Here is a 17,406-nt window from a genome sequence, read left to right as displayed (position 1 = left end):
ATTTCACCAGTCTACCAAAGAAAAGATTAATTACTTCTGTGTTAGAGATCTTCTGGCCTAGTCCCATTCTTTTGAAGATGAGGAAACCACTGCCCTGAGAAATCAAGTAACTTGTCCAAGATCATGTCATTTATAACAGAACAAGTACTTGAACCCTGATGACCTACTTCCTAGTCCAAGTCTCTTTGCATTATACTAATGATTATAAGTATTCACCAATGATTCTGCCCTTTCCTCCAACACTACCTTTCTTAGACCACCCCATGACATTCCGACCCCTGCTGTCTATGTGCTCTAGATCCAGGAAAAGCTGGGAACCCTACAGGAAGTGAGGCAGAAGGTGTTCCAGGCTTGGGAAGAAAAGCAGGAGCAGTTGATGACCATGCACCTTGGACAGCTCTTCCAAAGAGACTGTGACCACTTCCATAAGATCCTCACTGCCCAGGAGGTAGTGCCCATTCCCCCACCTTTGTTTCCCTATGTTCTCCTTTATTTTTCCCCATTAATTTCCCCTCTTCCCTTTTTTCACATACTTACACATGTACACACACACACATTTCTATGCTTTCTATTTTTTCCCACTTGAATCCCTGCTATAGAAGCAGGGAGTATACAGACTTGATCCACTTCATCAAATAAGCTGATGAAAAATGTCATAGTCCCAGCCCTCCAGGATCTTACATGATATATATATATATATGTATATGTATATATATATATATATATATATATATATATACACATCGAGAGAGAGAGAGAGAGAGAGAGAGAGGAAAGGGATAGAGTGTGGTGAACAAAATGTTATAGGAAAAATGAGAAGAAAAGCACACCCTTCAATGTGGCTACAAGCCAGGGTAGACACTCTCCGATTCCTTCACCAACAGAAGCTTGGACTGAGTCATGAGACCATAGACTTAATACTGTAGTAGATCTTGGAGGTCAGCTAGTCCAATCCCTTCTTTTTACAGATATGGAAAGTGAGGCCCTGGGAAGTTAAGCAACAACATCAGCCTCCCCAATCCACCTGCTTTATGTTCCCATCAAATTGGCTCATCATTCTTCTCTTTGGTCCAGGTCTATCTAAAGACCAGTACCTTGGACAGCTCAGTGGAGGGACTGGAGAGATTGATCCGGAAACATGAAGCTTTCCAAAAGGTTCTGGCGGGCCAAGATGAGAAGGTGATGGACTCAGAGGGAAGGCGGGATGTTCTAGTCAGTCTCTGTCTGAATTCTGGCATGGAAGAACACAGAAAAGTCTTAAAATGGAAGGAATGATTCAAAATATTATGAGTTGTATGTGGGAAGTAGACAGGATAGATGAGAGACCAACATAAAGTAAAGGCAGAGAAGCCAAATATGGACCTAAATTGGCTTCTCCCAGCACCCTAGAGATCAACTTGAGATCACAAGATCCTAATTTTAGACTGTTCAGATAACTTTCAGGCTATTTAATCCATCCTTATTTATTAGATAAGAAAGCTGAGACTCAAAAACCCAGCCAGACATCACACAGCTGGAAGTATCTGAAACAAGGGCATCAAAAATACAAGTACAACCCTTTGTCCACCGCGCCATGCTGTCTCCTAGCTATCTCTGGAGAGATTGCTTAGTCTAGCTTGGACAATGTGGTATATTTGGGGGGGGAAGTACTGGGTTCAGAGATAGGAAAAAATAATTTTTAAATACTGATTTTGACAAATGCTAGTAGTGGCCCTGGAAAAGTAGTTTTTAATCTCTTTTGGTCTCAGTTTCTTCATCTGTAAAATGGGGGTGATAATCCTGTACCCTTCCTTCACAGGGATTTTGTAAAGTTCTTTCTTTGAGTGTTATAGAAATGTGAGTGATTGTCGTTGTAGATAGAACACTGGACTTAGAGCCACAAAGACCTGAGTTCAGATTCTGCCTTAGACACTTCCTAATTGGGTGATGTTTGACAAGGCTCTTAAACGCTCTGCTGTATGACCCTGGTCAAGTCACTTCTCTGTTTCAGTTTCTTTATAACATGAGGATGATAATGATAACACCTACTTCAAAGGCTTGTTTGTTTATTAAATGAGATAATGTGCATAAAGAACCTTGTAAAGCTTAAAATACTATGCAAATGTTAATTGTTGTTGTTATTATTACTGCCATCATCATTTTTGGTCTACTCTGGAAGGATGAAAGGCTCTGCTCTGTATCCCCCAGCTTTGCAGAGATAAGGGGTAGAGTTCTGATGTAGGATAATTGGTCTGCTTCTTGGCCCCTATAAACTTGCCCTGGGTGGGTGGCCTGGAAAAATAGGCATGTGCAGCAAGATTGAGCCTAGAGGGGTGATAGAGGCAGCAAACACCTCCTCCTCTCCCACAGGAGGCAGCCCTGCAGGACCAGGCAAAGCATCTGAAGGGAGCCGAGGTGCGTGACTTACTGAATTTGGTGTGGGAGCGACGAAGACGAGTAAAGGAGCAGGCCCGTAGCCGTGGGGAAGCCCTGCGTACCACTCTGTTGCTGGCGAGTTTCACCAGGGATGTGGCTGAGGTCAGAACCAGGGCTGGAATGGACAGGAAAGTTGAACAGAGCAAAGCAGACCCCATAGTCTGGGGACTTTGAACATCTAAAAAGAGCTGCCAGCGTCCTCCAGAACCCCCAAGGCCTCCTAATTCCAGCAATCTTGAGAGTTTCCTTAGTGTCCCCTTTGGTCCCTTCTCTCAATGATAGCAGGCATTCACTGAGTCTTTCAGGAACTTGTGCCTAGTTTGCCAGTAATACTGGCTTAACATAGCAGGGGAACTGCCCTATTCAGAAACTTCACACATATCAACCTAGGCCCAGATCATCATTCTAATCCATCACCCAGCAAACTCTTATTTAGTGTTTACTATGTTCTAGGCAGTGGGCTAAGAGCTGGGGATACAGAGGCAAAAACATATGGTCCCTGCCCTCAAAGAGCTCATATTCTAATCAGAGACAACTTGGAAATAACTATATACATCGAGAGAGAGAGAGAGACAGAGAGGAAGGAGGAAAGAAATGAGGGACACAGACAGACAGACAGCAAAAAAGGGGGAGGGACACAGAGAGGCAGAGACAGAGAAACAAAGAGATGAAGGAAGAGCGAGGAGGGGAGAAAGAGAGACAGAGGGAGGGGGAGGGAAGAAATGAGGGACACAGACAGACAGCAAAAAAGGGGGAGGGACACAGAGAGGCAGAGACAGAGAAACAGAAAGAGATGAAGGAAGAGCGAGGAAGGGAGAAAGAGAGACAGAGGGAGGGGGAGGGAAGAAATGAGGGACACAGACAGACAGCAAAAAAGGGGGAGGGACACAGAGAGGCAGAGACAGAGAAACAGAAAGAGATGAAGGAAAAGCGAGGAAGGGAGAAAGAGAGACAGAGGGAGGGGGAGGGAAGAAGGAGGGACAGGGAAAGAGAGAGGAAGAGGGAGAAGGGAGAAAAGGGGATTGGGGGAAGAAAGAGAGAATATAGAAGATACTTTGAGGGAAGAAGGCACTAAGAGGAAGGAAAGAGGAGGGGGAGGAGTTAGGAGAGCCTCCTAATTTCAGCTACCAATACATTTGATCTGCATCCAGAGCATGGTTTGTATAGGGTCTGTATAGAACTAGGTAATGGTTGGGCATCAGGGTACTGTGCAGAGCTGGAAAGGTGCAGCTGGGCTCTAGGCTCAGGGTCACCTGAGTTATCACTCACCCCCCTCCTGCCCCACCACTGGTGGGTCCAGGCAGAAGACTGGATCCAGGAGAGGATTCAGCAGCTGGAAGAACCAGGCCCATGGGGTTCCGGTGCCCTGAAGGACAAGCTGAAGTGCTTACAGAAACACCAGGTTTTTGAGGCTGAGGTCCGGGCCCACGAGGAGGTTATAACCCGTGTCACTGAGGTAATAGTAAATACGCTCAAAGAATTCACATTTAAGCAGCTCTTATTATCAAGTCATTTCAGTGGTGTCTGCCTGACAGATATGGCAGTGGTTTGCTATTTCCCTCTCCAGCTCATTTTACAGATGAGTAAACTGAGGCAAACAGGGCTCATGGCTTGCCCAGCTAGTAAGTGGGTGAGGCTGAATTTGAGCCCAGGAAGATGAGACCTCCTGAGTCTAAGCCGGCGGGGCATCCGTTGACTGACTAAGCAGCGCCATGCCATTAAATGCTTAGCAGCCTACTCTCTGTAAGGAAGAATGTGCCCCCCGCAGATTTTAGGTTTATTTGGCATTACTGACATTTTTCCATCATTTTCTAAAGTCTAGACAACAAAACAAAACAAAGGTCAAGGCGTGATTTGTAGCGTGTGCTGATTTCTGCAGTGTGAATGCTCACACTGCAGATTTAACAATCGGCCCTTGTAGCCTGTGTGATGCGGCTCCAGCACATCCCTGCCTTTAGGGGAGCTTCCTTTGCAGGAAAATCCTAGGCCCCCAGAAAGATGGCCTCAGCTCCCGTGGCAGGGGCTGGGAGTTCTTAAGCTAAGTCAGGCCTGACGAAGGGCGGGAAAAGTGGGGAGGGGAGCCCGGGCTCCCCCTAGCAGGGTGGGGAATGGGAGGGGGTGGGCAGGGTCCAGCTGGGAAGAGGGGAAATGGCCCTGTCAGGGAGGCTGGGGCAGGCTCTGGGACAGAGGAAGGGGGAGCTGGTCCCGCGTCAGCCGCAGGGGACCAAGAAGAGGATATCTGCGGCTGCTGGCCGGCCTTCCTTGCAGGAGGGAGAAGCTCTCCTGGCCCAGAGTCATCCTCGTGGGAAAGAAATCCTGGAAAAGCAGCAGAGGCTTCAGGAGCACTGGCACAAGCTGAGACAGGCCATGGCTGCCAGGGGCAGGGGCCTGCAGGACAAGCGGGGCTTCTTAGAGTTTCTGCAGCGGGTGGACCAAGTGGAAGCCTGGATCAGGGAGAAGGTGGGAATGATCCCATGTGTGCTTGTGGATGGATCTAGGTGTGCACATACATACAAAAACATACGCAAATATATCTTAATGTATCTGTAGATATATATGCATATACAGGAATAGTCTATATATATATACACAAATATATATTTACATCTCTAAGAATATTCTATATTATATCATTATTACTACCTTATATATTTTCTATATCTACATATATTTCTATATACATATTGACATATAAAAATATATTTGTATATCATATGTGATATCAATAGCATAACTTATATTTATACATATATCCCCATATATATCTATATAAAATACACATCACCATTCTATATTTACATATCTATAAATATATCTCTATAAAAATATACATGTACTACACATAGTATTATATATGAGCATTATGGTATATATTTACATACATAAATATATCTACATGTGCATACATAAATATATTTTGTATACAACGTATCGGAGATGTGTGTCTCTATATAAATATACATAATTTGATCTAGACCTGTGATTGTATCATTGGAGGGAACTCCCATTGTGGAAATTCCCGGTGCATAGTAGAGCAGCAACCTCTTGGGCCCCGTATAGTATGAATGAATGGGAAAGCATTCATGTGCCAAGAGCAGAACCCTCCCTTTTCTCCCAGGAAGTGATGGTGAGTGTTGGAGACTTGGGACGGGATTATGAACACTGTCTACAGCTCAGCAGACGGCTAAGGGAATTCCGAGGCGCTGCCTTATGGGTAAGAGCCATGAGGGTTGGAAGGGAGGCTGAGCAGGGAGTGTGAAGTGTGTGTGAATGCCTGGGTATGGCAACTTCTGTCCTTCCCCATTTCCAACACAGCTGCCCTGGGGGAAAATTGGGAAGCTAACCAAAATCAACGGAGTTCTCCGAGCTTTTCTTTCTAGGACCCTTCCCTCCACTGCCCCCTATCCCGGTACTTCTCTTATTCCTTTCCCTGCATCCTCCCATCCCGCTCCCCTGTGTTCTCTAGCTGTCAAGAAAATTAATCTAATTAGATTAATATATGCCTTAATGAAGGTATTTCCAGTCAAATAGTAGTAACTTATTACTTAACCCATTCTGTGATATTTGCATTCTAAAAGATTTAAGAGAGGGATGGTCAATGCAAATGAATGAATTTCCAATGGTAAAATTGCAAGGAATATGACAGCTGGGTAGGAAGGATAGTTGTGGACATGGAAGCTTCACATAAGCATACCAAATAAATAAGTGGAGTAAAATTCAAATAGAAATGGGCCCGCTTTGAATCCAGCCTCAGACACTAGGTGTGTGACCTTGGACATGTCACTTAATTCCAATTGTCTCCAAAATAATAATAATGATGATGATGATGAAAATGGGGCCACTAAATCTTATCTACACTGGCACCAATTGACTTAGAAAACCACATATTGACATTATCTAGATTCTTTATTTTTATTTTGGGAAATAGTTCCCAATTATATTTTAATTTGATTCTGAGTCAACACTTCTGATGTAGAGGATTACTTACTTGGACCAACATTAATCCCAAACATGGAAACTGGTCAGATTTCAGGAAGGGAAAAATCATGGACTTGAGAATCAGAACTCCTAGGTTTATATCCCGCCTCTGCACTACCCATGTGTCTTTGAACAAATTATTTAATCAATCTGTATTTCACCTTTTCATTTGTAAAATGAAAGGGTGAGATTAAGTGGTCTCTAAAGTTTCTTCCAGCTCCAGTTCTATACTTTTCTGACCCCGTGATCAAAAGAAATCTCTAGGTTCGACAGCCTGAGCAAACTCTAAAAGCCTTTTTTCCTCCCATGCTGTTTCTTGCTTTTTACTTATTCATCTAGAGAAACTCCATCTCCACTTTATACATTTCAATTAGTCACGAAATTGAGCTTTCATAGATCCCCACAGCTATCTTACCTCCCCCTCACTGTCTTTAAAAAGATCTTTTTTTATTCCAAACTCTTTTGGGAACAAGTTTTGCTAATTTATGTGCTTGCAAGTAGAATGTGAGCTTTCCAGTGGTAGGAGCAATGTGTTCTTGAGGTACTGGAATTAGAGGTCCTCAGTTCAAAATCCAGCTCTGCTGCTTCAATCAAGCAAGCAAGTATTTATTAGGCACCCCCCATGTGTACAACATGGTGCTAGATACTAAAGATGGATACAAAACAAAAACAAAACAGAATCTGTTAGAATGGACAGTATGTTTGTGTATTAGACTATACCCAAGAAATACAAGGTAAGTCTGAAGGTGAGGAGGAGGGAGCATCAGCTGCTGGGGGTCTGTGAGGATGGCAATGGAGCTGAGTTTTGAAGGAAACGAGATTCTGAGAGATGGAAGTGAGAAGGGGATGTATTCCAGGCACAGGGAATATGAACAAAGGCACTGTGACAACAGTGATGGCAGGTGTCCTGTTCAGGAAATGTAAGAAGATGAGACAAATGAAAAAGCTGAGATCAACCCCATTGGTGAACAGTCAATTAGGGATGTTGTGGTTGTTGCTGTTGCATTCTCAAGGAGGACCATGACATCAGAAAGGAGATCTCATGATATACAAGTGAATTAAATTGAAGGGAGGGAGGGCTGTGCGAGGTTCTGATCTAGTGGCCAGACATAGATTAGGATGACTGGAGATGGTGCTGGATGCAATGAGAGATCTTGGTCTTTTTAAGTCTTTACATAATAATGAGGAGGTGGGCTAAAAGTCTTCAGCTCCTCTCCTACTTGATCCTGTGATTAAGGCGCTTCCAGCATCCTGGACAAAGGGAACTATCTCAGCCCAAGAGCAAGAAACTATGATTTTAAGGTTGGAATTCACCTAGATTAGATTCTCTTTGCCCTTTAAACAGAAATAAACTCTCCTAGTTGGGTGGGGACTGCCCAAGATTGAGAATAATGTTACCAGAGTAATCCCTATCAATTCATTTCAAATTCTGACTGTCCTTACAAGGATTAGTCCCTGAATATAGAAAATACAAAAAAAAAAAAAAAACTACCTAATCCTATTTTGGTTATTAATAGGAGAAAAAAATAATCATTTCTCTCAAAGGGCAAGCCTGCTAAACCTCAGAGAGCAGAAAGGGGAATGATGTATATAACAAGTTTGAAGAGGCACGTGGAGGCCACGTTGTGAAGACTTTAAAAGTCAAATAGAAGAATACCTATGTATCAGTTATGTGATCTCCAATAAGTAATTTCACTTCTCTAGGCCTCATTTCTCCAGCTGTAAAATAAAAGGAGTGGACATAATGACTTTAAAATCCTTTTCAGCTCTAAATGTGTGATCAGTGGTTCTTGCCCCTGTCTTCCACCACCCACCAAGCACCCCTTTCTGAGTAATAATAATTTTTCTGGCCTCTGAGAAGATTGAATATGTGGAGGAACGCCCCCATCCCAAGAAAAGTACAGGAACTGGAGGATAAGGAAATCCAGTGCCCACAGGTTCTCGTACTTTCCTGTTCCCTCTCAGCTCTGACCTGAACTCTTTCTATACCAGCCCAGTTTAAACAATGATCCTCCATGGTCTCCACTTTCTCCTGCGGACCTCAGTTCACATCTTGATTCTCCCCCTGTGCCAGGAAACAGTGGATGATACTCACATCAAGGCCATTAATGCCATGTCCCTTCAGCTCAAAAGCCGAGACCCAGAAGAGGTCAAAATCATCTACCAGAGACAGCATCAGCTCAATGAAAGGCCAGTCTGAGGGGAGATGGAGGGAAGGGAAAAGGGTGGAGGAGGGAGGGTGCCAGCAAACTCAAAAGGTGGGTTATTGCCAGTGATAGGAACCCTCTACTAGCTTATTCCTAGGAATGATTAAAATGAGAATCATAATTAAGCCCCATCAGTATCTCTTCTCCTGCATCTTCACCCTGGCAGATGGAATAATTTCCATGGCAACCTCCTCCAATACCAGCAACAGCTACAAGGTGCCCTGGAGATGCATGCACTGGTCCAGGAGCTGAGCAATGTCATGGAGAGGATTGGAGAGAAGGTAAGGGAAATGGAGATGTCGATTCCAGGCAAAAGCTGTGGGGAGGAGGAGGCAGAAGCCTGCCTGGTCTTGGGAGCCCACCTGGCTCCCTCCCTGCTCTGCCTCTTTTACATCAGGGCTTCTTAAACCTGTTCCACTAAGGACCCCTTTTCACCTAAGAAATTTTTACATGACTCTTGAGTATGTGTGTGTGTGTGTGTGTGTGTGTGTGTGTGTGTGTGTGTATAATGGGAATACAAATCAAACTTTTACTGATAATAAATCACAGAAACAAATACCTTCAGTTATAAGACCCCAACCTGGAGTTGTGAACCACAGTTTAAGAAGCTGGGGTCTAGGTCACTTTGGGGTCTGGGCTTTTAGTGTCTCCTTTGGCCATCCTTGAAACAAAGGTATTTTATATGGCCTCTGACACAATAAAGTCCAGCGTCTCTCCAGAACCTAGAATCAAATATACAATTCTCCGGCTCTGGAGGCTGGATTTGAATCAGCCCCCACTCCCCTCCTCCACACCTCCATGATCTGGTGGCGCTGGTCTCCGACATGATACTCCATCTGCTCCATCTCCTGACGGACCATTTTTAGTGGCCATCCTGAAATGTCTGAAATTCTGTCCCTGCTCATCGCTGCCTCCTGGCTTCCTTCAATCCCCAGCCAAAATCTCCTCCTGCTCCTTCTTGCTGCCAGCCTTCCTCCCTTCATTGTCTCCAATTTCTTATTTCTTACATAAGAACACAAGAACTAACCATCTATTGCCCTTCTTCATATCTCCAGGATGGAACGTGGTTCCCAGTACACAGTAGGTGCTTAATAAGTGCGTTTTGAACATTGATTTTTGCCTTAAATCTGCAGGGCGCCCTTCCCAGGCGCCTCAATGGCTAGAGCCTTTCTCTCTCAGGTTGTCTCCCACTAATGCTGCACGTTACCCTGCATGCACTGGGTGTTTGCCCATTGTCTCCTCTGTCAGAACGTGGGGGCCCCTGGAGGGGGGCCGGGTTTTTGCCTCTGTGTGTCCCCACTGCCTGGCGCCTTTGCTCGTTGCTCCCTCTATGACCACGCCGACTCCAGGACTTCACTGGGAGTTTTCTTGGCAGAGATCCTGGTGCGCTTTGCCATTTCTTTAAGCTCCCGCTCATTTTTCAGGTGAGCAAAGGCAGAATTCGGTGATTGCCCAGGGCACGCAGCGAGTTTCTGAGACCATCTTTGAACTGGGGCCTTCCTGACTCCAGCCGCTGCCTGGTACACAGTAAGTGCTCGATAAGTGCTGCTTGACTGCTTGACTTTCTCTCTCTCTTCACAGAGTGCTCTGCTGCAGGTCCCTGATTATGGAAAGGACTTGGAGGATGTAGAGAGGCTGCTGAGAAAACATGAAGACCTGGATCGGGAAATCAGTGTTATCCAGGCCCAGATGAAGGTACTAGGAGGGCTCAAGAAGCATGACCCAGGCTCCATCTTGTTACCCTCCCTCCATAGAGCTCAGGCAGGAGGGGGGAGTATAAAAGCGGTCCCTCCCTTCTCTCAAGGAGTCCTAAGGGAAACCTCAGTTATAGGCAGCTGGAAAGGCCCGGAGGGCCTAAGAACGCAGCAACTGGACAGATGGCAAATCTCCGAAGGCCGCAGGATGCAGCCAGTACTTGGCACAGCACCTGGCATATAGTCGGCACTTAATAAATGCATGTTAACCGAATGAATGCATGGCCCACGGAGCTGTTCAGTCATCTCCAGCCGTGGCACATTCTCCCTGACCCACCGGGGGTTTCTTAGCAAAGATATTAGAGCAGTTGAGCTTTTCCTTCTCCAGTTCATTTTACAGCTGAGGCAGAGTTAGGTGATGGCTTAGGGTCACACTGATGAGTGGCTGAGTCCGGATCTGGACTCAGAAGGATGAGGCTTTGGCTGCTGGGCCTGGCCCTCTCCGCACTGCACCTGGCCCGCGGGAGGGCCCCCACTGCCTGGGAGGCAGCCGGACCCTGACAGGCCCGTCCCACTCCCCGCTGCAGAACTAGCCCGGTGCCTTCCTCCCGCGTGAGTGCCCCCGGCGCAGAGAGCTGCGTCTGTCCCGGCACCCGCGGGCCGAGGGACCACCCCATCCCTTCTTGTGTAGCCCCTGGAGCAGGAGGTGGGCCGGCTGTGTCAGGGCAGCCCCGCGGCCGCCCGAGCCCTCGCCGAGAAACGACTGGAACTGACCGAGCGCTGGCAGAGGCTGCAGGCCGGGGCCGAGCAGAGGTAGGATCTTGGGGCCGCCCTCCTCTAGCTTCCCTGCGCCCCCACGGCCGCACTTTCCCATTCTCACCGCCCCCGGGAGGTTCCGCCCCAGCCCGTCTGGCCCCCCAGACCCTGCAGTGCTCCTCTGACCCAGGGCCCGCAGACACGGCAGGGGGTCGGGGAAGAGGAGGGCGGGACAGGGAGCCGAGCAGTCTACCAGAGGAAGGATGCAGGCAATTCCAGCCGAGTGGTAGAGCCACCTCCAAGGGTTCCAGGACACCCCAGACTTAGCCCACACCCAGCTGATCTGGCCAGGCACGTTTAAGCCAGAGTTAGGGAGTGGGGGAGAGCCAGGAAAGGGACGCACGGGTCTGGCCTGGGGAGCAGCGGCCAGGCCCCTGTGCTCTCCTTTGTGCTCGCTCCCCGGGGGGTGGGGGCCTGGCGCGGAGGATGCGCCTTCTCCCAGAGTCTCCCACAGCCCCTGCACCCCGACCGAGCTGGTGCCCTGGGGCAACACCCCGGGGACCCCGGGTTAGTTCCGCCTCTGCCTCGCTGACTGATCCTCCCTGTGGGCAGGAGGGAGAGACTGGAGTCTTCACACCAAGGACAGAAGTTTCTCACCAGGCTCCGAGAACTGCTGGGCTGGATGCGAGGGCTGAAGACTAAGGTGGAGACGGAAAGGCTTCCCAGCAGTCCTGCGGAGGCCAGAGGCCAGATGGAGGAGCAGCGGGAGCTCGAGGTCAGCAGGCACAGGCCCCCTGGCCCGCTCCCCCCCAGCTTAGCTCTCTCTGCTTCCCACTGCCCCAGCTGAGCGTCACAGAGCTGGAGGAAGGACGGCCTCGGAGGCCGTCTGGCTCTCCTCCTTCCCTGGATGGGATGGATGAGGAAATTTGTGACATTGGTTAAAGGTCTCACAAGTCAGAGTGTCAGGGGTAGGATTTGAACCCAGCTCCTCTGATTTGGGGGCCCTAGATGGAGCGTGGCCACAGAGATATTAGCTGTGCGGCCCTGGGCACCTCACTCAACCCTGTTTTCCTCATCAGGAGAAGGAAATGGCAAACCACCCTCGGATCTTTGCCAAGAGAACCCAAATGGGGGAGTCAGACATGACAAATGAATGAACTGAACCGACTTCTGACTCTTGTGCCATTCCCATCCCTAATATTTCTCCAGGTTTTTTTATCCCCAGATCTCCTTATTTATTCCACTATCCCAACGGCTGTTCATTTTCTTCCCCACCCCACACAATCTAAATCATCTTGCCTCTCTCCTCTCTCTCTCTGTCTCTGTCTGTCTGTCTCTGTCTCTCTCTATGTCTCTCTGTCTCTGTCTCTCTGTCTGTCTGTCTGTCTCTCTCTATGTCTCTCTGTCTCTGTCTCTCTGTCTGTCTGTCTCTGTTTCTCTCTATGTCTCTCTGTCTCTGTCTCTCTTCTCTCTCTGTCTCTCGGTCTCTCTGTGTCTCTCTGAGTGTCTCTGTATCTCTGTCTCTCTCTCTCTGTCTATCTCTCTCTCTGTCTCTCTCTCTGTTTCTGTCTCTCTGTCTCTCTGTCTCTCTCTGTCTCTCTATCTCTCTCTGTCTCTGTCTCTCTGTCTCTATCTATGTCTCTCTCTCTCTCTGTCTCTGTCTTTATCTCTCTCTCGGTCTCTCTGTGTGTCTCTGTGTCTCTGTCTGTCTATCTCTGTGTTTCTGTGTCTCTCTTTCTCTGTCTCTCTCTGTCTCTGTCTCTCTGTCTCTCTCTCTGTCTCTGTCTCTCTCTCTCTGTCTCTCTCTCTGTCTCTGTCTCTCTGTCTCTCTCTCTGTCTCTCTATCTCTCTCTCTGTCTCTGCCTCTCTGTCTCTATCTATGTCTCTCTTCTCTCTCTGTCTCTCTCTGTCTCTGTCTTTATCTCTCTCTCGGTCTCTCTGTGTGTCTCTGTATCTCTGTCTCTCTATCTCTGTGTTTCTGTCTCTCTCTTTCTCTGTCTCTGTCTCTCTGTCTCTCTCTGTCTCTCTATCTCTCTCTGTCTCTGTCTCTCTGTCTCTATCTATGTCTCTCTTCTCTCTCTGTCTCTCTCTGTCTCTGTCTTTATCTCTCTCTCGGTCTCTCTGTGTGTCTCTGTGTCTCTTGTCTGTCTATTTCTGTGTCTCTGTGTCTCTCTTTCTCTGTCTCTCTCTGTCTCTGTCTCTGTCTCTGTCTCTCTCTGTCTCTCAGTTTCTCTCAATCTGGCAGTTGAGATTAAGTGACTTGCCTAGTATCACACAAATTGGAAGTGTTAAGTGTTTGAGGCTGTATTTGAAATTGGGTGTGCTCTATCTACTGCTCCATCTAGCTGTCCCAGACATTTTACTTTATTAAATAAGGAAAAATAATTGGACCACTCTAATATGGCTGATTTTTTAAAAAAATATTTTAATTAAATAATTTGATTTTGCAAGCATTTACTATCCCTCCTTCCCACTGTCTCTCTCCCCACTGAATGATTTTTTCTCAATAGTATTTTCTTTTTCCAATTATATGTAAAGATAGTTTTCAGTATTCATTTTTGTAATATTTTGCATTCCAAATTTTTTTCTCCCTTCCTCTCCTATCTTCTCCGTCCCCAAGACAGCCAGTAATCTGATATAGGTTATATATGTACAATAATTTTTAAAATTTTTTTACATTTCCTTTTCAAATATATGCATAGATAGTTTTCAGCATTCACCCTTGCAAAATGTATTGCAAATTTTTTTCCTCTCTTCTCCCTAGTAATCTAATATATGTTAAACATGTGCAATTCTTCCATATTTCCACAATTATCATGACACACAAGAAAAATTAGATCAGAAAACAAAAAAATGAGAGAAATACATGTACAATCATTTTAAACATATTTCTATATTTGTCATATTGTGACAGAAAAAATCAAAGCAAAAGAAAAAAAGCAACAAGAAAAGAAAAAGGAAACAAAAAATGGTGAAAATGGTATGTTTTGAGTCTCATTCAGCCTCTATCATTCTCTCTCTGTATGTGGATGGAATTTCCTATCCCAAGTCTATTGGTATTGCCTTGGATCTCTGTATTGCTGAGAAGAATTAAATCTATCATAGTTAATCATCATAATCTTGTTGTTCCTGTGCACAATGTTCCCTGGTCACTCACTTCACTCAGCATCAGCTCATGTGAGCAATTAAAAGAAAATTAGTGAAAAACATACCTTCTTAATTTAGGAGAACAAAATCTCACAATGGACTTGCCTCATTTTGCATTTTAAGTCCCTCAGCTTTCTGTAGAGAAGCGGGCAGTGTGGTTCATTTTCAGCCCTTTGGACTTACGGCCCCCCATTTTCCCTGGACCCCTCTGTGCCTGTTCCTCCTGCCCACCCGGAATTCCTCCCTTCCCTATTACAGGCAGAGCTATCAGCCAGGGCAGACAGTATCGACTTGATACGAAGCACTGGCAAACAGCTGCTTGGTGCCAGACACCCAATGGCCCCAGATATATGCCAGGCCCTGGAGAGTTTTGAGCACGAATTAGCTGGGCTGGAGGAGAGCTGGCAAGAGCATCAACTGCAGCTGCAGCAGGCCTTGGATCTGCAGGTGGGTATGACCAGCCTCCATGCCAGCTCTTCCCTGGCCTCCACCTTCCCAGTTCCCATCTGGACTGCTCCTCCTCACTTTGGTAGAAAGGAAAACCAAGTGGTCTCCTTTGCCAGTGATTCCTTCAGTGGTCCTCAAAAGCTACTAATCAGCACCCTTCAATTCTGTTTGCCCAATCCAAGCTTGGCAACTGACCTGGTTATCAGCCTGTCCTTGGCACAGAGGCAACCCCTTCACATGGGTAAGGAGAACATAATGCTGGACAGGATTTCACTTAATCTTTGCTGCAACCAACCTGCTCCTCTTGAGATACCAGGCTAGAAACTAGAATTCCTGGCTTCTATTTTGCTTTTTTTTTGTTTGTTGGTTTGATTTCTTTAAAGTATGTGTTAAATTCATTGAGATAGTACCAACAATGCCTTACTTATCTGTGTCCCCTTCTACATTTCCTTTTCTCATTTCTGTTTATTTTTAAATGTTTCATTGAAAGTTCTTTCTTACTCCCTTGTTTTGAGCATCATTATTATTCCCCACTCTTCTATAATTTTTTAAATAGTATTTTAATTTTTTCAGTTATGTTTAAAAATAATTTTCAACATTCACTTTTATAAGATTTTGAGTTCCATATTTTTTCTCTCCTTCTTCCCTAAGATGGCAAGCAATCTGAGATAAGTTATACATGTACAATCATAATAAACATATTTCCACATTAGTTATGTTGTGAAAGAAGAATCAGAACAAAAGGGAATAACCATATTTTGCTCACACTCCTGACTTGATTTAAGCTCTAGGCTGGTCCCTAAGCTTCCATTCCCCTATACTAAAATGCTTTTCCCTTCCCATAGGTGTTCCTGAGCTCTGTGGAGCAGATTGAAAGTTGGCTCAACAGCAAAGAAGCATTCCTGGAAAATGAAGATCTGGGTGTAGGTAACCAGGCAGGAAACAGGGACACAGATTAACTAGACTTATGTTTCAAATCCAACCAAACTTAAAATGTTATTCAACAAATTTTTGTTGAGATAAATAAAGCATTTGTTAAGTACTTACTGTGTACCAAGTATATAAGAGCATCTCCTTGTGGGCCAAGACCTGAAAATATGATAACAATGAATGAATGAAAAATTAATTTAAAAGCATTTTTAAGCATGTGCTATGTGCCAAAAACAGTGTTGGGTTCTGCAGATATAAATGTTTCTTACTGCCTTCAAGAAATTTAAATTCTAAAGGGAAAAACAGTACATTTAGGGGACTAGAAAGGGTGACTGGTTTGGAAAGTTATTAGGTTAAAAGTGAATTTTGGGGGGCGGGAATAGATCAATAGCTTTGTCTAAGAACAATGGCAGTTACTGAGTTGATCTGACTTTTTTTCAAATTCCTTTAAATTTTTTTCATTTAATAAAGTTTTTCTTCTTCCTTCTTCCTCTTCTCCCCTTCAGGGAAAAAAAGGCAGGGGTGGGGAGGGGGGAGGGAAGGGGGAAGTCCTCATCATAAGTATACCTCATCAAGCAAAATAAGTTTGCTCATTGGCCATGTCCAAAAACGTATGTTACATCCTTCATTTTGAGCCCATCAATTCTCAGTCAGATGGAAAGCAGTTTTCATCAAGAGTCTTCTGGGACTAGTGGTTCATCATTGTATTGATTAGCTTTCTGAATCTCTCAAAGCTGACAAACATATACTCCTACACTTCTTAATTTAAGATCCTCAGTGTTAAGAATGATTTTTTACCATTGTATTTATACCCCTAAGGTAGCATAGGACTTGGCACATAGAAAGTGCTTAATAAATGCTTTTTCGTTCATTGTATGTTTGTGCCCAGTTCCTAGTGTAAAGGTTTGAACATCAGTACTCTCATATGCCAGGGACCTAGTAAGTGCTTAATAAATAAAATAAATAGATAGTAAGTGCAAAATAAACTCACTGATTTATTCATTCATTCACTATCTGCTCACACCCAGTTCCTAGCTCAATGTCTTCCACAATAAATGCTTTATCTACTTTTATAGTTCCAGAACTTGAATCTCTCACCCCTACAGCCTTCCAAGAAAAGGGAAGAGAAGGGAGGGAATTGGTCTCCAAGGAATGTACCTTCTACTGGGAAAAAAAGAAAGGATCCTTTACAACTGCTTCACAGGAAAGGAGCCTGTAAGATGAGGGTCAGAAATGAGAAGGGATGGATTCTAGATTTGGGGCTTTGGGAAGACAGCCTGAGCAGAGACAGGGAGGTGGACCACTAGATAAGGAGAAAACTTGTTTGTCCAGTTTGACTAGAACTTGGAATGTGTGAAGAGGAATGATGTGAAGACCAGAAGTCAATTAATTAACAAGCATTTATTAAGTGCTTACTGTGTGCTCTGGGACCACAAAGAAGGGCAACAAGCAAACTAAATGGCTCTCTCAAGGAGCAAATAATAAAGTTAATAGAATTTCAGAAATGCAGAGTTCAAAGGTCCCTCAGAGGCCAAACAGGACAATTCTATGGGTAGAGCAGCTGAGCCTGGAGTCAGGAAAATATGAGTTCAAATCCAACCTCAGACACTCACTAATGGTGTGACATAGGCAAGTCATTTAACCTTGTTTGCCTCAGTTTCCTCATCTATAAAATGGAATTAGTAGCATCTTCCTCATAGGGTTATTACAAAGCTCCAATCAGATAACAATTGTAAAGCACTTAGCATGGTGCCTGACATAATAAACACTATACAAATATATTATTATCATTACTGTCAATATGTTCCCTTCTACAATATATCCAGCAGATG

At 45.1% G+C, this 17,406-nt stretch overlaps 1 protein-coding gene across 1 annotated transcript in view; it reads left to right on the top strand.

Moving 5' to 3' along the window:
- Positions 1-17,406, top strand: part of SPTBN5 (spectrin beta, non-erythrocytic 5) — a 91,752-nt gene that overhangs the window by 52,178 nt on the left and 22,168 nt on the right. Inside the window, 13 exon segments of the mRNA XM_051973653.1 lie at positions 299-448; positions 1,075-1,179; positions 2,350-2,517; positions 3,716-3,871; positions 4,684-4,875; positions 5,534-5,629; positions 8,468-8,583; positions 8,767-8,881; positions 10,182-10,295; positions 10,986-11,107; positions 11,663-11,825; positions 14,456-14,644; positions 15,490-15,567. Of these exon segments, the coding sequence (XP_051829613.1) occupies positions 299-448; positions 1,075-1,179; positions 2,350-2,517; positions 3,716-3,871; positions 4,684-4,875; positions 5,534-5,629; positions 8,468-8,583; positions 8,767-8,881; positions 10,182-10,295; positions 10,986-11,107; positions 11,663-11,825; positions 14,456-14,644; positions 15,490-15,567 (1,764 nt within the window).

The sequence above is a fragment of the Antechinus flavipes genome, chromosome 2 (genome assembly GCF_016432865.1).
Source record: "Antechinus flavipes isolate AdamAnt ecotype Samford, QLD, Australia chromosome 2, AdamAnt_v2, whole genome shotgun sequence".
NCBI lineage: Eukaryota > Metazoa > Chordata > Mammalia > Dasyuromorphia > Dasyuridae > Antechinus > Antechinus flavipes.
This window is presented reverse-complemented; position numbering and strand designations above follow the sequence as displayed.